Below are 23,221 nucleotides of genomic sequence, written 5' to 3'. Positions count from 1 at the left end.
AAATGTGAACCACATGCATTGACAAATTAGCACAATGAGTGCGGGTCAAGTAATTACAGGGTGTTCGGGATAAATTTGACAGTTTCGTAAGGAAAAAGAAAATCTTCTTTGTATCTATTAAATTTAATGAATTGACAAAAAAACATTACAGGCAGAGTTAATTACAATACTATCAACAAGATTTATTCAAAATAACCACCATTAGCTTCGATCACAGCTTCAATTCTGCTTCGGAACCTCGAACAAGCTGATGCTACAGTCTCCCTGGGAAGGGCTGCAAAAACTGTTTTAATTTTATCCATTAACTGGGCTTTTGTATTACTGGAAGTGCGATTGGTGTCTTTTTCAACTGCGCCCCATACAAAATAATCCATGGGGTTAAGGTCTGGGGAGTTTGGAGGCCAAACATTTGGACTGGTGAAGTCGTAGAAATTTTCAGACAACCATTTTTGACTTTTCCCAGAGGCGTGGCAAGGGGCCGAATCCTGCTGCCATACATACGGCCTACCATTGCCTACCCTTGTTATCCAGGGCTTGACTACAGTTAGCAACTCCACGAACAAAGCCCGAATTCCAATGCCAGGGTTCTTCAACACCTGTTCCTGCAGATTTGCGAGGAATTCTGCTGTACGAACGCAATCAGATCGTCTGCTAGGGATCTTTCTTCTTGCTACATCCTCGTAGTCACCATTGCAAGTCTCTAGTTCATGCCTGATTGTTTTTACTGTATTCAGGGAGCATTGGGCAGCAGTCGTAATATCCTTATTTTGATGGCGGGCACGAATCATCATGATACAAGTTATTCTCTTCCATGATTCAGGTGGGTTCCAGCTATCCATCCTTTCTGACATCTTGTATGTGAATGAAGAAGGGTCCAAACTTTTAAATGAAGAGAAGTGTGTGTTAATACATGTAACTTACGGAAAAATATAATTAATTATAAATATGTCAAATTTATCCCGAACACCCTGTATGTTGAGGGCTTCTACTATCAGGACACAGATTGGAAGGAGAATTCATAACAGTGAGGAAAGAAAATGGAATTTATACAGCTAATAAGAGATAATTACCTGAGACAATGTGTGATGGATAGGACATGAGGTTCAAGTGTGCTGGATCTGGTCATTGCCTTTGCCTGGGGAAAATAAACATGTTGTCTTGGCCTGGAAGGTTGCCAAACAAAATTTTCTTTTAAGAAGAGGTATATGTGGAATTCAAAGCAGGTGATTGTGAAAAACTGAGGAGTAAGCTTAATGCATTGTCATGGCATAAGAATTTAGAGCTGTTAGGAGTGCATAGGAAATGTTCATGGATGTTGGAAGAAAGTGGTATCAGACTGTATACCTAGTCAGGAGGATAAATCAGGAAGAGTTAGGTGGGTGAATAGCATCATTAAGTATGACTCGCAGACAAAGAAAAAGTTGTGGATGGAATATAACAAAAGTTATCAGCATGCCCATGAGCAGCAGAAGGCACAGGCAAGAAGCTTATAGTTGATAAGGTCACCTTCTTACTTAAACCACTTATGAGTGGAAGCTAGCTGACGAGTCCAAAGAAAATCTTAAAAAGTTCTGTAGCTAATGTGGTAAGTAAAAGAAAGAATGATTATGGAAGGATGACTTTAATGAGTAATGATGGTAGGAAGATCACAGAAGCAAATGATATAGTTATTAAGTGATCATTTTGCAATTAGCAGCCAGATGGAAAACTTCCAGCAACATATGATATTTATGCTAGATATCCCTGGAAGTTATGAAAGGAGGCTGTGCGCAAGAGGGTGAGGAGTGGTTTCTTTGCGTGGAGGGTGGTTGAACCTTGGAATGCATTGCCTGAGAGAGTGGTTGGAGCAGGAACGGTCAGTGGGTTCAAGGAGTGGTATGATAAACTTTGTGTTTCCTAAAAACGACCTCCCACGATGAGTCTTTTGACTCCATGGAGGCCTGGATAATAATATAATTTACTTATGGAAGGATAGTTAGATGAATTGGAGGTGCTTTCAGTATTGCAGAACCTTAATGTGACAAAGCCATAGGATTAGATGGCATATCAACCTGTATTGCAAGAATGTGCAAGAAAATTGGCACTACTTCTGACCAAACTGTTTAATTTGAGCCTCAGTTCTGCAAAAGTAGCAAGGGAGTGAAAAGAGAGTAAAATAGTCCCACTGCATAAAGGAATCTCCAAGACAGACGTTGCAAATTAGAGGGCAATCAGTACCTCAGGAGTAGTGATTAATGTATTAAAGAAGTTGGAAAAAAGGCAGAATTTGGGACTGAGTCAACAGAAATATGATCCTTTATAGGACTACATGGTTTTCTTTTCTGAAGGTTAAGTCTTGCTTAATTTGTTTACTTTTTTTTATAATAAAGTGACAATTGAGTTAGATGAAAGAAATAGCTACTTAGTGGATCTTCTGGATTTTGTGAAGGCATTCAATGTGAAACCCTATTGCATACATTGGAGAATAGGGATGGACATGAAAGGTGATTTGGATAACAGAATGGTTGATGGACAGATATCAGAGTGGTGTATGAAGCGGAATTAAGTCTGGAAGAAGACAGGTGACTAGTGGTGTACTGCAGGACTCATTACTTAATTCCATTGCTATTTAATACATCAGTGATATATGAAATGATTAAGGGTAAATCTTCAGGATGACAAATAGATTGACAGTAATTGACTGAGAGTTTAACATGATAGGTATTGCAATTTGTGAGTAAGAGATCACAAACTCTGTATTACATTGATAGAATTGAACTGCAGGAAATTGATGAGGCCAGGAGGTTATTGTAGACATGGAGTTGAAGTTTATGCTGAAAACCCAAGGTACCTGATGCTGGACCATGTCTTACTTCATGTAATATACATCTGTTATATTATCTGTAGACTGGTCCCTCCTTTTCCTTCCTTGTTTCTTTCTTTCTTTTCTTCTTGCTCCTCCCCCAAATGCTATTAGAGTATTCGAGGGCTAGGGATGAATATTTCCTATTTTGCTGTGTCATTTCATCTTATGCAAACAGGATAGTGCTAACAGGGCATTACCAAACACTGTAACATGGTCAGGTCATCAAACAATGGTCATACTGCATCTGGAGGGGCTCTGGAACTGTCAACCTGGATGAGGAGTGGAAGCTCTACTACTTTGTTGTGAGCCCGACAATGTCTGCTCAGGTGGGTGTGGGGATATCAAGCACCCGGCTGTCAGACTGTGTTGTTGAGTGGATCCCGTTGGAGGGACGGGTATGTGTGTTAAGGCTCCAGATGAAAAACCACGACTTCGCTGTGATGAAAACCTATGCACCTAATCTGGAGGCAGAATACTCTGCCTTCCTGAGGAAGTGGATGCTGCTTTTGACAGGGTGGCAGACATGGAATCAATCCTGCTAATGGGTGACTTTAATGCATGTGTTGGAACAGATGACCAGACGTGGAGGGGTGTGGTTGGGAGGAATGGAGACCCTGATTTTAATGTGAATGGGTTGAAATTATTGGACTTCTGCTGTACTAATAGCTTGTCCATAATGAATACCTTCTTCCAGCACCGAGAAGTCCATAAGTATACCTGGTACAGGGATACACTTGGACAAAGGTCTCTGATTGACTTCTTTATAGTCTCAGCAGCCTATTTTCCTCAGTGCTGGGTGTTTGTGTGAGGAGAGGGGCAGAACTGTCAACTGACCACCACCTTGTTGTCTGCACTCTATGGCTTCAAAAACCAGATGCTCCCATCAATGTTGGTAGGCCTAAGCAGCTATACTGTGTGAAATGGGAGGCACTGGAAAATGAGGCTGTGAGGAAGAATTTTGCAGATGACATTTCCTCAGGTTCAAAGAGATTCTCAAGCATACTGCAGATGTTGAGGAGGAGTGGGAGCTGTTCAGAACTGCTGTCACTGCCTCTGCACTCTCATGCTGTGACAGAAAGCGGCTCGGCGTGGTGATGGGCAATGAGAAAAGGACACTTTGGTGGAACCAAGAGGTCCAGAAAGCTGTCTGGGCAAAAAAGGAGTCCTACCTAACATGGCTTGGGGTCAGGTCACCTGAGATGCGTTTCCAGTACACCGAGGCACAAAAAGCTGCTGTTGAGGCAGTAAAGACAGCAAAGCAGAAGGCTTGGGAATCCTTTGGAGAAAGATTAAACTCATCCTATGCAAATAAAGTATTCTGACAGACCATCTGCCGCCTTTGAGGGATGAAATCGTGCACAGCAAGGGCAATTAAGGCCTCTGATGGTGCACTTTTAACAACTGAGAAGGATATCCTCCACAGATGGAGGGAATACTTTGAGAGCCTTCTTAACCCAGGTGGCCCAGCAGTTGTGGACATCCAAGAGGTGCAGATCGGGACGATGACTAGTCTCACAGGAAGAGGTCCATTTAGCGATAAAATCGCTAAAATCGGGCAAGGCTGCTGGTGATGATGAAATTCAGCCTGAAATGCTTAAAAGCCTTAAATCGAGACTGGGTTCTCTGGTGAACACCAAAGCAATGTCAGACAGGCATAATAATACCAGTCTTCAAGAATGGAGACCAGAGAGATTGCAGCAACTATCGTGTCATCTCTCTCTCTCTCTCTCTCTCTCTGCTCAGCTTGCCTGGGAAAGTATATGCTAGGTGCTTGGAAAGAAGGTGAAGGAGCATAGTTGAGTCAAAGTTTCAGGAAGAACAATGTGGTTTTCATCCTTGTAGAAGCACAACTGACTAAATCTTCACTTTAAGGCAAGTCTTTGAGAAATCTTGGGAATATGCCAAGAATGTCTACACATGTTTTGTGGACTTGGAGAAGGCATATGACCGGGTTCCTCGGGATAAGCTTTGGCAAGTAGTACAGGAGTATGGAGTGAATGGTCAACTATTAGCGCCATCAAGTCCCTGTATGAATGCCCAGAGTTTTGTGTCAGGGTAAACAGCACAAAGTCTGAACCCTTCAGTCTCCGTTGGCCTCCGCCAAGGGTGTGTTCTGTCACCCCTCCTTTTCATAATATTTATAGACTGGATTGATAGGCACAGCCGAGGCAGTGAGCATGTCAGAATTGGAAGATGTAACATTGGATTTCTGCTTTTTGCAGATGACCTAGTTCTGCTTAGCTCTTCCACAGATGACCTCTAACAGACCCTGGATAGGTTTGTAGCTGTTTGTGCAGAAGCCGGAATGAAGATCAGTGTGGCCAAAACGGAAACATTTGTGGTCTCAAGACAACCATTCCAGTGCATTCTACATGTGAGTGGAGTCCCACTGAGGCAGGTGGAGAAGTTTAAATACCTTGGGTTCATATTCACAAGTGATAGAAAGTGGGGCGAAGAGCTAGATACTTGGATTGGCTCAGCAAGCACAATATTGCAGGAGCTTGGCCGTTCGGTAGTATTGAAGCGGGAGATAAGCCAGAAAGCAGAGCTGGCTGTCTTCAATACAGTCTGTTTCCAGCTTCACCTGTGGTCATGAGAGTTGGGTAATGACCACCGAAAGAATGCGGACACGAATCCAAGCAGCTGATATAAGGTTCCTTTGAGGGGTTGCAAGGCTTACAAGACTCGACAGAGTCAGAAGCTCTGCAATTTTGGGAAACCCTCAATACTCAACCATTGCTTCTCCGTGTTGAGAGATCACAGTTATGTTGTACGGGACACCTGGTCAGAATACCACAAGAAAGGCTCCCCCAGCAGGCCCTCTTTGTCAAGCAAGAGGGTGGGCGACCACATGGAAGGCCAAGGACTTGCTGGATAGATTATATCCAAAACCTTGGGTGGACACGTTTGGGAGTCCCACCAGAACACCTGAGCTTGGTGGCGGAGGATCGTGACCATTGGAAGTTCCTCTTGCAGCTGCTGCCCCCACAACCCAGTTAGGAAAGGTGGGCCTTGAAGATGAACGAATGAATATTTGGTTTAATCCTTTATCAAAGTGTAAGCAAACAAAGTTTGCACCTGAAGTATTTTCAGGACTGGGGTAACTCGTTGCATAAAGTAGTATAACTTCTCGTCACTTGCCTTAGTATCCCATAATGCAAAGCACATCTCCTTGCAGACATGTATAATGCTATGCATTAAGGGAAGGATCACTACCCAGACCCGTTTTGACCTTTATTGAGGTCTCATCAGTGGGAGCCAGATCCAAAGGTGGTGATACTAAGGTGGAAGTAATGGAGAATCATATTTCCATATATGAGTTGCCTGAAAATACTTCAGACGCAAACTTTGTTTGCTTACACTCGGATAAAGGATTAAACCAAATATTAAACCAAAAAAATCAATAAAATCCTAAAAAAACATGACCTGACCACCTGTTACAGACCACATAGAAAACTGGCAACCCTTATCCGCTCCACCAAAGACCAACCACTTCCCCTAGACCTACCTGGTGTATACCAGGTCCCTTGCAGCTGTAAACTGTCCTACTTTGGCCAAACAGGCAGGACAGCAAATATCAGAATCTCAGAACACAAGGATTACATCCGATTTTACCAGTACAGCCACTCTGGGCTTGCAGACCACGCTCTGGATACTCGCCACAGAATAAGATGAAAGAAAGCCACAGTAATACACCGCAGCAAGTATAAATTTGAAAGACTGTTCATAGAATCAGCCTCAGCCCTAAGAAACATGCCAGACCTCAACAAATTTGGATGCATGAAACTGCCCCAAATTTGGGAAACTGTTATCAGAAGAACTTCAGCCCAAAGGCCAAGAACTACCAATATAGCCCGCCAGGGGGCACCATCAGGACTTTAGGAAACGCTAGCTTCCTAGCTTCAGTCTCATTTGCTGTTATTAGTACTTGTGTGCACGTGTCTGTGTAGTAAGTTCCCAAGAAGATGGCAACGTGACGTTCGCCGAAATATCGGAAGGTATATATTAAAGTTTATTTAATCTATATTTCTAGTATACGTTGTCAATTCCTTAAATATTAGTTATCATGTTTAACCAGCGTATAAGCCTCTCAACAAGAACACATATCTTCATCATCACCCTCCACATTTTTGGGGCTATAGCAACATCCAACTAAATATGTCTTCCATCAACCTCCACATTACACCACACTGCCTCATAACCATTGCTACTATTTCCTCCTTTCATTCAACCCTGCTTCACTTATTCCAATGATTTTGGAGCAATTAAACTCAATCAGTGAAACCATTTCATCTTATTTTTGGCATTTGTAAACAAACACAGTAATTCATTATTAGGTCTATAACCAGTCCTATCCAAGCCACTTTTTTGGTTGCGATTTCTCTACCACACTTGCCCAGTCATCTTTATCACCACTTAACACATATATCTTCTCACTCTCAACTTTCCCACCCATATTGCGATATACTCCATCTTCATACACACATTCATTGCCACTTTCAACATCCACTCTACCTATGCCCTGTCCACCTGGCCTCCTGCCATTTCCCTGTTCCTCTTGCACTCCTGTTCTCTGTCTTCATCTCGCACTACTACTATTTTCACTGCCAAGCACTTCTATCTCTTCGATATGACTCTTCTGATTTTTCTCTTCATCTCTTTCTTCTGATCTCTTGCATCACACATTGTACCTCCACTTACTGTGCTTTCATCCAGAAACCCTTTCTCCAGTGCACTCACATAACTGCACTAGAGAAAGTGCAGTGGCTATTAGAATAATGTCCCAGTTTGAAGGCATTGGTAAGTTTCTTTGCAATAATTTGATGAAAAATAATATTAGTCAGTATGCTAATTTTATATAACTCAAATTATGTGCATCTAAATTTAAAATGAGGGTATGCCATCTACCCAAACAAGCTGAGTTTGAATTTGATCAAGGGCAGGGATGTTTGCAATTGTCTTACTAATTCTGTATGGATAGGACATCTGTAACCTTACCGCTTATTTTTCTGGCAGAGACTTTGCTCCAAAACCAAAAGCCTATGATGTAAGGGAGTGACCATACAGCTGTCAGTAAGGGATTCAAATGTGAAAAAATGAAATAAAATAAATAATATGAAAATAATAGATAGCACTTCATTTTGGTCTTATGAATCTGTCTGCATGGTTCTGTTGATTACTGCATAATTATTCTTTTCAGTTGTACAAAGGTGTTGTCATTCGGTTGACAAAGTTTATTTCTAATACTTCAGTAATTTCTATTTATTAATTTTCCAGATTGGTACAAAAATTTATATTTCAGATGTTTACTTAGTGAAATAACTATTTTAGAACAATACTAATTTCCCTTTTTTTTTTTTAGCTATTTTAGGAGTATTTATCACTTTTCTTCTGTGGATCTTGAGCCATGTATTACTCTTTGCATTTTATTTTCCTTTATCACCAAGCGGTAAATTAGCTTCACTAACTAGAGCACAGAAACTGTCAATGTGCCTTTTACCAAATGGTGCAATTCTAATGGCTATTAGAATAATGTCTCAGTTTGAAGGCATTGGTAAGTTTCTTTGGAATAATTTGATGAAAAATAATATTAATCAGTATGCTAGTTTTATTTATTGCATATTCATTTATTTATCATAACTGTATAAAAAGGAATAATAACTTCATTATCTCTACTTGTGAATGTGTTCAACATCCAAGTAATCTTTGAGCTATTTTCCAACTTTTACAATATGCCTTCTGAACTTACTCCCCGTCCAACTATCACTCCCAAATTCCTAGCTTCATCAGAAAACAACTGAATACTACCCCTCAAATCATTCTCTGTATCGTCAATATACAAATTAAACAATGGCGGCCTTAATACAGAGCTGATGCCCTCCACTAGTCACTGATATTCTCCTGGATTCTGCTCCCATATACTAACTTACTGCTGTGTCTGTCCATTTTCCTTTTATCCATGCCATTAGCTTCATATCGGTTTCATAAAAAGATAAGAAGATTATGTTTAGTTGACTACCAAAAAGAATGCATTTCATTTATCCTAAACAAATGCACCAAGATATTACAATAATTATATTTATTATTAATAATAATACGTGACACCTCTAGGGAGTCCAAAGACTCATTGAGGGAGGGCACCTATTCTACAACTGTCTCCACCCAAAATTATTTACACCAATGCCATCTACCACCCACCACTGGTATAGACAATCACAAACATCCATGCCCATTGCAGGATTCGAACCCGTAGCCTTTTGGGTGGAGAGCAGATATGCTAACCACTTAGCTAATCAGAATCTATTTAACTATTTTATTTTTGTTAATGTTTTGGTAACAGAATTTCAACTGCACATGGATTGAATGCAAATGATATGAAACATAGATGCACAGAAAGTTTAACTAAATTAACAAATTGATACTTCATTTGTATGTTTAGTAAGGCATTAATTCTTAGGTATCAAATAGCATCAGTGTGCTGCAGTTTGATTTAACCCTGTGTGATGGAGTCTGTGTTAAGTTAATCCTTTAACATTGAAATTTAGCCTGATGAATTTTTTATTTTATGATAATACATAAATATTATACACAAAACTTTACATTAACTCTGGAAGGACTTTGTCAGTCTTCGCTTTGATTTTTGCTGTCTTTGTTTCTTGAAGACTAAAGTAGATGGCTTTAACCTTTGGATTCCAAACTTCCTAGTTTACTTTCTTTCCTTTTCTTGGAATGCCAATTTCATTTTTCTGATTTGAACGCTTGTTCAGAATACATTATTAAAATTATTCCCACTGGCACGAGTATTTTCTTTTTCTACTTTGAATTTTTACCTTTTATCCAAATATTGATTCTTCTCATGTAGCAAGACATTCACAGTAAAAATGAAATATAGGATCAGAAGAACTATTCATAACCAAGGTGACAACATTGCTTCCAATTGGTGAAAGTGACCATGCAGTCTTGACTTGGGAGATTGTAAAACATGAGGAATATTCTATCAGGAAGGGGTATCTATGGAACTACAAGGCAGGTGATTATGACATGCTTAAGAAGAAGCTTAAATCTGTACCATTGCATAAAAAAACACTGTAGGGTAAGGATGTTAATAGTGCATAGGATATAGTTAAAGGTCATCTAAAGGAAGCAGTATTAAATTGTATACATAGAATAAGTAGGGTTAATCGGGTAAGAGTTAAATGGATGAGTAATATCATTACGCACAAGCTGCAGAAGAAGAAAATGCTGTGGAAGGTATATAAAGAGAAAGGTGACCAGCAAACTCATGAACAGTACAAGACTCAGGCAAGAAGGATCGTTCATGCATTAGTGATTTACTAATTTTTTATAATAGAGAAATAGCTGAGTTGGATAAAGGAAATAGCTACATGCTGATTTTGCTGAATTTTGCAAAGGTATTTGACAGAATACTATGTGGAACTCTGTTATGCGAATTAGAACAAATGGAGATGGATATGACACTGGTTAAGTGGATAAGAAGGTGGCTGCTGGACAGATATCAATGGCACTGTATTCCTGGAAATAGATGAAGCTAGAGATTTAGGGATGGTGGTAGACAGAGAGTTCAAGGTTAGAGGACATATTGCTAAGATTGTCCACACATTAAGAAGTAGAGATAAAGAAGTTATTCCTCTTTATAAGGCCTCGATATGCCCACATCTGGATTACTGTGCTCATGTCCTGGGTTTCTTGGGGATGAGGAGGCAGTGGAGAGGATTCAGAGGCAAGTGAGCAATATGATGAGTGACCTGTGGAATATTCCCTGTAAGGATAGATTGAAGGTTTGTGTGGACTGCAGAAGTTGATTAATAGGAGAAAAAGACCGGATATTATTATTATTATTATTTGACACCACCAGGTAGTCCAAAGACTCATCAAGGGAGAGCGTGCCAACAGTATCGAATGATTGTTCCCCTTCCAACTATTAACCGCGCTCACACTTACTTAACTGAGCCATTAGTAGCAGAGGCTCTACCAATCAACCAACCTTTGCTGGTAAACATTTAAGTTGCTTAAAAGGTTTTATAGGATAGATTCAGGGGAAATGTTTTAGCACTTGGCTAGAGGGTCCAGAATGAAGGGATCATCCCTAGAAGTTGAATAAAGGTGTGGTTAGCAGGGGTGCTGAGGACTAAATTTTTTGCTTGGAGAGTGGTGAATGAGTGGAATGGGTTGTCAGAGTCAGCTGTGAGTGCTTTGTCTGGTAATGGGTTCAAGGAGGAGTATGATAGATTGGGTCTCCCGTGATGAATCTTTGAACTCCATGGAGGTGCCTGTATAATAATAGCGATGAATTTGATTTAAAAAAAATCCTGAGTTTTATTCTCTCTGTATGTGCTGAAGCTTGTAAAATGCTTGCTGATAAATTACCAACAAATCAAATAAGATTTTAAAAAGCAAAATGTGACAGCCTGTGTCATTCCCAGATGGCAGATGTTTTCTTGTCACAATAAAGCTATCAGTTATAGGTTTGCCACCCCCCACCCCCCCATTTAGTGCTTATGTCCATATGCTGTAAAAATTCTGTCAGAGATAAGATGAGTTTAAGATAGGCACAGTGCTAACTTCATACCCTTATTGACTAGAATGCAAGTCTTAAATCATCATCATTATTATTATGCAACACCTCCAAGGAGTCCAAAGACTCATCGAGGGGGGAGAGTGCCAATGGCATCGAACGATTGATCCCCTTCCAACTACTAAACATACTCAAACTTGCTTAAATTTTTGCGTAAGCCATTAGTAGCAGAGGCTCTACCAATCGACAACCTTTGCTGACTAAGGTGACCACATGTCCTGGTTTAACTGGGACAGTACTGGTTTTGGAATATTTGTCCTAGTATCCTGAAGGAGACTAGTTTTGTTGCAATTTTGAATGTAAAATAAAAAAAATTCTATCCTCAAATACATGTTATAATAATGAAATTGTATCAAATACAGTGCAATAACTAAGTAATGAGCAGGAAATGGTAATATTTACATATTACTCCAGTATTCCCAGAAACTTCAGTTTATTTACTTATTTCTAGTAAACAGTGCTGTAGGTCCAAGCATTATCCTCATGTATGACAGACTACAGACTGAACAATCAAACTAAATAATATCAAGTTTATTACCTTTGAGTGATAATTGGTAGTGTTTTTAGGATAAATGGTAAAATTTTTTTAAATTTCCACTATGCACAATATGACTTCTAAAAGAAAAAGTAAATTTAAAATAGACTTATAAAAGGATTTCACTTTTATTAAGAAATCTGATAATGAACACTTGGTAATGAACGATATTTGCCCAATACAGTTTTCTGTATCTCGCAGCAGTTGATCTCATATCAACTGCTGTGAGACACAGAAAACTATGTTGTCTTTCTGACAATCTATTCATCTTAACATTGATTAAATGTCATGTAGGATGTCTTATCATACACGTTTAACTAGGATGCAGTCAACCCTCACTAAAGAAACCTCATTGGGGAGAGCATAGAAGTAGTTTGTTATAATAGATGGTCATTATAGTGAATTTCTTTTAGAAGTACAGAACTAACTTTTCAGTTTCAATAGTTGACTGTAGTAATAATCAATGAACAGTTAAAGCCAGTGCCTTTGTCAATTACCATTTTGACCAAGCTTAATGAGCAACTTCTTTATCAAGTAAAACAAGAGATTAAGTGGTGCAGTTAAGTATGTATGAGTAAGAGATAGTAAATTGTTCATGAGAAAGGATAACACAAAAGTGATAGGGAAAAAACTGCTGACAACTTCAATAAACACAGTCAAAGAAGGCAATGAAATCTAAATGCTACCTCTGGACAACTGAAACAATGCTGACCCAAATCGACTTAAGAGAGCACATGAATAACCTATCATAAAAAAAACTATAATTTAGTATAATATAATATAAATTATAAAAAACTATAATATAATATAAATTTTAAAAAACTATAAAAACTATAATTTAGCTTCTGTAAAAATATTTTTGATACTCCTTAAAATTCATCTAAGAATGTCATCTTATATCATTTAAATATTAAGTCGTTAAAGTCAAATTTTCATAATGCTACATCTCTCAGACATCAAATGATATATAGGTGTACTTAGTGGTAAGTGAAATATATCGATCATACAGCTTGAATTTGATCAATATTCTCTTGTTAATTGTGATACATATTATGACTGTCATGATTATAATTGTTCAGGTGGATTAATTATGTATGTTAGGAAGATTACTTTTCTTTTCATTTTCATAAACTGGGATCATATATACTTAACTCTGAAACTGTGATTTATGACACAATGAATGTACTGATTTGCTATGTACCATGCCTGTTGATATGTTTCTAACAGAGCTAAATAATCACCTAAAGACCTTAAAAGATGATAATATTATACTAGTGGAGGATATAAATTTGAATTTATATAAGAATAATATCAAAATTGAATATAAAAATTCATTATCTTCACATGGGTTTCTTGCATACTTAGATTGCAATATGAGAGAAGTGAACAACTCAGTCAGTTGTATTGATTACATATTAATAAGAAATAAAATGGCCCATGGAGTATCATATGCAATCTACCTTAGCAAAATTCAACTCTATACTGTTGAATGTATCATTACCGAATAGAGTTGATATGAGCAGGGTAGTGATGAACTTTGAAATTGGCACCAATTATAATAAATTTGAGAATTATTTGAGAATTAGTTATATGAGGAATTCATCAAAATGATTCAATATGCAGACAGCAAATTGCAATATCATAAAAGAATTACTGTTCAAAAGATCTTCACACTAGCTAACAGATAAACTAAAAAATATAACAACAAAAGAAAAATTATATTACAAGCATAGAAAGAATCCCTATAATTTAATATTTGAACATGACTAAAAATTTTGCTAAATGCTTAAAGGATAAAGTAAAGTACACGAAAGAACGTTCTCTTAATGAAATTTCTTTCTTGTATGAATGATAAAAAAAAAAAAAAAGAATGGATGTTGGTTAATGCAAAGTAGAAAATGCATGAATCATCCCAGAGGGCAATATTTAAATTGAAGGAATTGAGTGCTTGGGCACGGAAATGGAGATGCGAGTTCAATGTTGCAAAATGTAACGTTTTAAAATTTGGAAAACAAAGATGGGATGCAGAATTTATGCTTGGTGAGGATATATTGTTGGAGGTGAAGAAATAAGAGATCTGGGGGGCGATAGCGGATGAGGGTCTGAAATTTAGGGGACACATAGCCAAAATTGTGAAGACAAAACAAAGGCTTCTTGGAATGATGCGGAGGACACTGACGTGTAGACGTAGGGAGATTCTTGTTCCATTGTATAAGGCTTTGATTGGGCCACACATGGACTATTGTGCCCAGATTTGGTCACCTGGTTTTCAGAAGGATGAATAGATGTTGGAAAGGGTCCAAAGGCGATTGACTAAGGTAGTTTCTGACCTCTGGAATGTCGAGTATGAGGAAAGATTGAGAAGATGTAATTTGCAGAGTCTGGTGGACAGGAGGAAGAGGAGAGGAGAGATATGATAGTGACCTACAAGTTGGTAAGGGGTTGTTATAAGATCAATGCTGAAGAAGTTCTACAGAAAACAGAAAATAGTGGGAGATTGGGTGAGAACCAGAGGTCATCCCTGGAAACTGTATAAAGAGGGTGTGAGTAGGGGAGTGAGGGGCAGGTTTTTTCATGCTGAGTTGTAAATGATTGGAATGCTTTGCTTGAGAGTGTGGTTTCTGCAAGGAGTTTAAATGTGTTCAAGGGACGGTATGATGAGCTGTATGTGTGATAAAAGAACCTCTCAGATGAGCCTTTGACTCCATAAGGTCTTGGAGTAATAATAATAATATATTACCACTGTATTTAATGAAATGAATAACCACTTTACAAACAAGGCAGTTGTGATTTTGAAAGGTGAGAATTATGCAGCAAGCAAAGCTGTGAAAGCATTGCTGGAAGATTGAGAAAGTAAAGATTGCAAGTCTGCTGTCACAGTATGACAGGACTCAATTGAGATAAAGGGCCAAGGTTGCTAATGAGTTAATGAGAAGATTGTGCAGAATGAATGTGCACAGTTTATAGATGTATAAAGTGAATCTGATGGACAAAAGCACGTGTATAAGTCTGACAGACTGCATTTGAATAGTTTTGGAGTTAGATGTTTGGAATGTTTGGAGAAAGTGTTGTTCAGTTGAGAGTTTGGAAGTGCAACAAAATCAGGGCATAAAGGTATTTGGGAAGGATGCATTAAGCATATGTATAGCAACCTCTGGGAAGAATGAGTATGAATGCAGAAATAATCATGAATGACTGGGTTCAGGTTTCCAGATTTCAAATGGATGAGTAGTCACATATACAAGAGTAACTGCAGACCCAAAAAGAAGTTGAAATGCATTTACTGAAATGCCAAAAGTATAAAAGAGATTTTGGCACTGGTCATTTTGGCTTGTCTCATAATCATCAGATCATTGTGGTTGACAGAAAATGTTAGTTACAGGAATAAAATGTAAGGAGCATTGTACTTTCACAGAGGATGGAGGGAAGAGGGTTATTACTTATGATACATAGCTGAAGAACTTCTACCAAAAAAAGGAAGATTTTAGGTCTGAAGAAGATGGTTGGTCATTTGATGCTATCTATTAAGAGAGAGAGAGACCAATAAGTGTGGATGCCATGCACAGATAGATCAGCACAATGCGTATAGGCCGAGCAATTATTATGGGGACTTCAACTACGAGGACATACATTTGAAGGAGAAACAGTGCATGACAAGATGGAAATGGAATTTATACAGGTACTACAGAATAATTACTAGTAATAGCATCAGAAGATACATCCATAAACAAGATAAACATTATGCTTCCAATAAAAATGACCATGAACTTGTTCTGGGAGGATGTTATACATCTGGAATTGTCAATCAAGAAAGAATTTATGAAGTGTAATACGAAATGTAATATCACCTTCAGCTCACTACTTTCTTTGCATCTTTTGATGACCATTGTTTGTTAAAATACTCTTTCATCATTCCTGTTAAGTCTGCTGCTGATCATGGCATTACCACTGTGCAATATTATCTTCCTCATCTCCTTCTCGCATCCTTTTGTCTCCTTCAAATCTCTTCTTTCCAGCACTACCGACCAGATGCCTCTTCAATCTCTTGAGCTGACATTGCATTCTATATAAAGTGCTGTGTAAGATTTCATGTAAGCATGTTATTCTTTCATTACTGTTACATTATTGCTACACTGTCATTTTCCTCGTATATCACTTCTTCTATGCTATTTCTATTCATTCTAATTTTTTTTTTATTCACTGTCGTAATTGCATCCCTACCTTCATATTCCCCTGCTAATATTTTTGCTTGCTGTATTCAAAACTATGTATCTCTCAACAGGAACCAGATTTTTGGTATTCTTATAGTATTTTTAAAACACTTAACATACTTGTTGTTTTAAGGATACTTGCGACATAAGACTGAATGATATAATCACGTAATCACAAGAAAGATATTTATTTAACCAAATATTTTTTTTTTTTTTTTTTTTTTTTAAACTGTTCTTGTAATACCACCGACGATGGTCTGCTATTTCCAGACCGAAATATTTGGTTAAATAAATATCTTTCTTGTGATTACGTGATTATATCATTCAGACTTAACATACTGTTTCACTCCATCCACAAGTTTCTTAAAGTGCATAATGCATTAATTATTAAAGACTAACGAATTCATCATACACGTGCTACATTTAACAAAAATGTAACATGCATATTTAATTGCCCCAAAAAAAATAATGTCTTGACTTTCATTCACCTGTTATATGTCACTGCAATTCAGCTGCACCATGAATTATTCCGAGATACACTGAAATATAAACATTGCCTGTTCCACAGGGTCGCTTCCAATCTTTCAACCTAGACCAAAAATAGAAGCAATCCCCAAAACAATAAAATTAGAAAACAAAGAAGGAAAAAAAATTATTTTCTAAGGTATGCAATATGGACATGCCAACTCATGAAGAGTGGCAGCACTTCTCATATAACTCATCACCAAGAGTTTTGTGGGTGAATGAGTTGATAAACAAGGCAACTTGGAGATTATAACTGCCTATGCAAACAAAATTTATTAAAACATGATAAATAATTACACTGAAAATGTTTAGTGTAATTATTTAGTATAATAAATAATTACACTAAACATTTCAGACATATACCTATATTACATACAGCAATCACAAGCTAATAACATACTAATCAGTAAACTGTAAGAAACCTGCTTAATAAAAGAACCAAACGGCTTCAGTTCGGCAGTGCAAAAATTATAAAAATCAAGTGGATATTAGATTTAACATCATTTCAAAGCCGAATTTAGAAACTATGAAAGTTTTGTAAAAATAAGTTTGACCAGAGAGCTTATGGGAATATGCCCGCTGGCAATTATGAGTCCCCCCAGCACGGACCACTTTAAAAAACATGCATGCTACCCAGGCGTCCATATTATTCTTTCTAATTTGGTCCATTAGGACCAAATTAGGGAATTCAGAACTAGTAGACCATACTTTTGGACATCCTTTCACACAAGGCTAGATGGAAGAAAACCATTGTGCTATATAGAAATTGTTACAGGTCAGAAATGTCATTTTTGAAGTGAACCATGGCTATGAAGAATTCTCTTAACCTGAACAAGTATGGATTCATTAATTTGCCAAAAATTTGGGAGAGTGTTTTCTTAAGATCAACTCCCACATAGCTGTAATACTGCTTCTTTTTTTTTTTTTTTTTTTTACATTAGAAGGTGCCAAATTATGACAACATTTTTTGTCTGTTACAGTTTGAATTGTTTCACTTATTCGTTGTTGTGTGTAAACTATAATATGCTGTTTTGTGCTCTGAAGATGCTAGTTTGAAATCCATCAAAATATAAGCCAGTTAATAAACATCTTTTTTTTTATAAATTAGTTCATTTGGTGATGTCCATTCCATTAAAATAAGTTATGAATGCTATAGTGAGAGTTAACTGTACGCTATTTGGGAAAATTACATTATAAATGTGTATATATATACATACATTTAATTAAAATAAATTATATATATATATCAATTACTTTTTTTGTTTAGGAATTGGATCTAAGTGGAGTAACATTAATGATGTTGAAGTAGTTGTTGATATCAGTGTTGCAATGGTCATGGGTATGATGATAATTTCCTGCTTTATGTATAGTTTCATTATATGGTATGTGGATGCTGTATGGCCTTGGCAGTATGGAATTCCCAAGCCTGTTTACTTTCCATTTATGGCAAGTATAATTCACATCAGCGTGATCTTGTTTTCTTAAAATTTCATTAACCAGTATTTCTAGTATTATAATATTAATATCAATAGTGTTATAATTATGTATTAGTGATATTAGTATTTTAATAGTAATACCACACTAATGATACATTGGTTCATTTATTAAATTCAGCATGCAGTAAACATAAAACACAAAACTTAATCATTGATGATTACAATTTTTAATAAAGAACGATAACTTATACAATAACTTATTGAAGAACAGATTAACATGTAGAGATAAGGAAGTTGTTATTCCTCTTTATAAGGCCATGATACTCCCATATCTGGATTACTGTGTTTGAAATGTAATGAGAAAACAAAGAACAGACAAATTGAAATGAGAATGATTGCCAGTTGATATCCTTTTGACTTATCATTTGCAATACTTTATCTTTGCACAGGCTTTCCTAGAAATATATAAAAGAGCCTGTCTCTCTCTTTCTCCAAACAGAACTTACAAATCAAATATTTTGATATGCAGAAACAAGCTGTCAGAAATTGCTGACATGAGATATAAGAGGACTTTTACTGAATCACTTCCTACTTTTAACAAGAGTAAAACTTGAATTGGAAAGTCCAACAGCTTTTAACAATGAGTTCTGCAATGAATACAATATAGTCATCATCAATTTCCTGATGTGTATCCTCAAGGATGTACAGGCTACCATTATAGTACGACAAATGATTAAGTTTACATTATTACTAATCTCCTATCAACAGTCTTCCTCCAAATCACTGTTACTTATCAGCACTCCAATATTGTCATATCTACTATTTTGGTTTTCTAGAGAATTATTCTAGAATTATCTAAAAACACAAGGTAAACTTCAAAGGAATTATAGTATATATATATATAATATATATATATATATATATATATATATATATATATAATATATATATATATATATATATATATATATATATATATAGTGTCCGCACAGTTAGCCTAGTGGCTATGCACTTCGCAACTATATGCCTGGGGAAGGAGGGTCCTAGGCTTTATTCCCATTGATGACCTGAGGAGCTGAAGGATCTTCAGCCATAGCCAAGTTATCCGGTCTTGGGCATGGACAACAGGGTTTTTCATCCCACAAGCAGGCAAACTGGCCTCGTGAACACACAGGCTACAGTCAGAGGATACCTCCAAGAATAAGGAGTAACCAACCTGTTCTGTAGGATTTTGGTTCCGAATGCCTATGCGGTAAAAAGTGTAGGCCTATGCGTGAGCGTAAATTAGGATAGGATATATATAGTCCATTTAAAAAAAAAAAAAATTTAAATAATTCCATAAGATTACTTGGCTATTGAAGAACAGATTAACATGTAGAGATAAGGAAGTTGTTAGTCCTTTTTATGAGGCCATGATACTCCCATATCTGGATTACTGTGCTCAAATCTGATCCCCTGGGTTTCTTGGGCATGAGGTAGCATTGGAGAGGATTCAGAGGTGCCAAGATGGTGAGTGGCCTGTGGAATTGTTCATTATGAGGATAGATTGAGGGTATATAGATTGCAGAAGTTGGTTGATTGGAGAAAAAGAGGGGATATGATAGAAATATTTAAGTTGCTTAAAAGGTTTTATAAGATTGACCCAGGGGAAATGTTTCAGCACTTGGCTAGAGGGACCAGAACAAGGGATCATCCCAGAAAGTTGAATAAAAGTGGAGAAAGTGGTTAGTAGGGGTGTGAAGACTAGATTTTTTGCTTGGAGAATTGTGAATGAGTAGAATGGGTTGCCAGAGTCAATTGTGAGTGCTTTGTCTATTAATGGGTTCAAGGAGAGAGGTATGATAGATTGTGTGGATAGATTGGGACTCCTGTGTTGAGTCTTCAGACCCCATGGAGGTGCCTGTATAATAATAATAAAGTTTTATTTTCAGTCAATTGCCTAGATTTTGAAAGGAATTATGTTGAAATCATTGCACAAGACTGATATGAAACTCTTGTAATTTTTTCATAATGCTCAGTACAACTACTAAGATATGCTAATTAGTGCATCTGATAAGAAACATCAATATGCATGCATGCATGCATGTGGTTTGTCACCTGCCTAGAGAATGTTATTTATATGGATGTATTGCCATTTAAGTGTTCTGGCAGTTCTGTTGCAGTTGCTTCTAGTTTGTCTGGAATTCCTTGTAGAATCCTCAGAAATTAACATGAACATTATACAATTCTACAGAATGTTAGTATATTGTCTGAACAATGGCTGTTCCCACAGCCATTGTTCAGATAAATACTAACATTCTGGTACATCATGGTACATTATCATATTGAGTATCAATATTATAATATACCATGCCATACTACGTGGTCTGTAGTAGTATGTGGTTTCACGGAATGCAAGTGCAAAGGTTATTTACTAGCCTGCACATTGGCCTGATCTAAACTTTACATTTGGAAAGAGCAGGAGCTTTAGGGATAAGAAATTGCCAAATTCACTAAATGAGTTGATCTCATTTTAATAAGCCTAATAAGCCTAAATAACTTTGAGGATTTAGTGGAAATCTAGCTGAAGAGTGTAGCATTGTGACCAAACATTCACTATATGAAAAACATAAGGAATAAATATTATTATAATCAATTATAATTGATATTATATAGTATTAGTTTTGTTTATAAATATTGTTATTTATTTCTTGTGTTTTTTGTGTTAATTTTAAAAAACCTCTCGTGGCACAAATATCTCTCGATCAACTTTATCTCTTAACTATTCATATAATGCTTGCAACATTTTTCAGATTTATTTCTTGTCTTGTTCATATTCATCCTGCATAAATATCATTTACATAACTATCACTTAGTTATATGTGAATATGTTGATTCTTGTGTCCCTTTTAAATGCACTTGTTTTGGTCTATTTAAATGGCTGACATTTATTTTGCTGCATTCTTCGCGGTGTGTTATTACTTTGGTCATGGTAGTGTGATTCTCTTGAAAGCAGCAGTAATTACTTATATTAAACAGTTTTGTTACGTATATGGTTAATTCTGTTACTGAGACTATTAGAGCACAAAAGAGTAGGGTGAAAGAAATGATCGTAGTGGTTGGAATGAATGATTTAGTAGCAAAAGAAAAGAGTGAGAGAATTAAGATAGCGAGTATGTTTCCATGGTATGACAGAGTAGAGCTGAGATGGAGGGCCATAAATGCAAATGACTCAATGCATAGGTTATGCAGGAGGAGTGGTGTGGAATGAGTTTGATGGGGAAAAAGGACTTATTCAAGATGAATGGTTTGCATCTGAATGGATTTGTATTTGTAGACTGGAAAAAGTGTTGTTGGTAGATTTGCAGAATCAGGGAAACTAGAGCTTTCGGCAGGAAAGCTGTTGAGTGGATTTTATTATTATTATGGGCAATTCCAAGGAGTCCTTAGACTCATCGAAGGAAGCCCTAAACATGTCAAGAACTATTCAGCATTTGCCCAGTATCTATCATACTCTGCTTTAAACTCATTCACAGTCATAGCACCCACAACAGACTCTGCCAACCTATTCCACTCATTCACTACTCTCCAAGTAAAAAAAACTTAGTTTCACATGCTGAACTCAGTATAAGAATGATTTCCTGATAATGTAACATTTATCAATTGATAGTATTTTTGATGAAAGAAGGAGATTCTCTAAAACTGATTCATGAGTGACAAAATGTTATGATAAATAGATTAAATTATATTTAAAGATAAAATTTTGAGTTTTGCAATATAAATTTCATGGAAGAGACAATTAAGAGTGATGTACCATAATAAAATAATAGAAAATTATAAAATGTGTGTGTGTGTGTGTGTGTGTGTGTGTGTATTCACACAGGTATCCCTTGCTTAACACTGGATTTGATTAATGCTGTGACATTCCATTTATATACGCGGCAAGAGTTTTAATTAACACACCTTTAAATTTACTCTGCAAAATCATACAAGCCTTGAGGAGTGTTTCTTGGCCTATTTTCTAATCCTATTTTCTTAAAAATACATCCTGAAAGGCATTAGAAACAACAATGGGAGAAAATGCTACGCTCCAAGAATTTTGGAAAAATATTTGGAGCACAACTTGTTTTAGCGTAGCTTGTTGAGCATGTTTAACATTAAGCGCACAGTTGAAAACATTCATGACTCGTGGGAGCTAGAAGACAAGTGTCTTCTAGCTGCATGAGAGCTGTTCGAAAAACCTTTTGCCAGAATGCGCTAATGACTTAGGTGGTTTTCAAAATCCTGTAAACTACGTGGTTGAAGGAATCGTTGCAATTGATGAAGACCTTGGTTTTGATGGTGTTGATGCAGAAGATATTAAAGAATTATTGGATTCAAATTCGAAAGATTTCAGTGACAATGATCTTCTTGAAATTGAACAACGCGCATGTGAAGACAATGAACAAATGGAATGTGAAGATGAGGTTCCAAAGGAGATAACAATCAAAGAAATGGATGGAATATTTCTCAGTTCAGAATCGCTTAACCACCTTACTGCCCATTATGGATCAAATACATATCCTCATATGCTTCATATCCATCATATATTTCAATGTATTATCAATGGTATTACAATTTTAATGTGCACTTCGCATCCATGATAACCTTGACGTCTATAGACGTCTTGGCCGGTAGCGTGGTTTTAAGCAACAAGTAATGGATATGGATCCAGATGTTGATCGAAGAATGCTTGTTTGCTGAGTTCTAGAGAGTCATTTTGCTTGTTCTCATAGAATTTATGCTGATAAGAAAAAAAAGCTCAAACTGTTCAAATGACTCTTGATAACTTTTTTTCATAAAAAAAAAAAAAAATGCAGTAACTAATGCATTCATTTTTTATCTTTCCTAAAAGAATACCATATAAAATGAATTATTAATACAGTAATTGATCATGGACGAATTGTACTTTTTACCATTGATTATTATATTTGATTAATGCGATTTTGATATACGCAGTAACATCAATGGATTAATTAATTGCATTAATCAAGGGATACCTGTGTGCGTGCGTGTGTGCACACACGCTTGTGTGTATATATATATATATATATA

The 23,221-nt window shown here is 36.7% G+C and overlaps 1 protein-coding gene across 2 annotated transcripts in view; it reads left to right on the top strand.

Annotated features, from left to right (window-relative positions):
- Nucleotides 1-23,221, top strand: part of LOC150099998 (phospholipid-transporting ATPase ABCA3-like) — a 728,766-nt gene that overhangs the window by 270,595 nt on the left and 434,950 nt on the right. Inside the window, exons 7-8 of one of the 2 annotated variants that reach the window (XM_090402468.1) lie at nt 8,208-8,399; nt 17,980-18,158. In XM_090402468.1, coding sequence (XP_090258594.1) covers nt 8,208-8,399; nt 17,980-18,158 — 371 coding nt within the window. The remainder of the gene's footprint in view (nt 1-8,207; nt 8,400-17,979; nt 18,159-23,221) is intronic. The other variant, XM_090402469.1, reaches the window with a different exon arrangement.

The sequence above is a fragment of the Typopeltis vanoorti genome, chromosome 13 (genome assembly GCF_054136105.1).
Source record: "Typopeltis vanoorti isolate ZY-2024b chromosome 13, IOZ_Tvanoo_1.0, whole genome shotgun sequence".
NCBI classification, from domain to species: Eukaryota; Metazoa; Arthropoda; class Arachnida; order Uropygi; family Thelyphonidae; genus Typopeltis; species Typopeltis vanoorti.
This window is presented reverse-complemented; position numbering and strand designations above follow the sequence as displayed.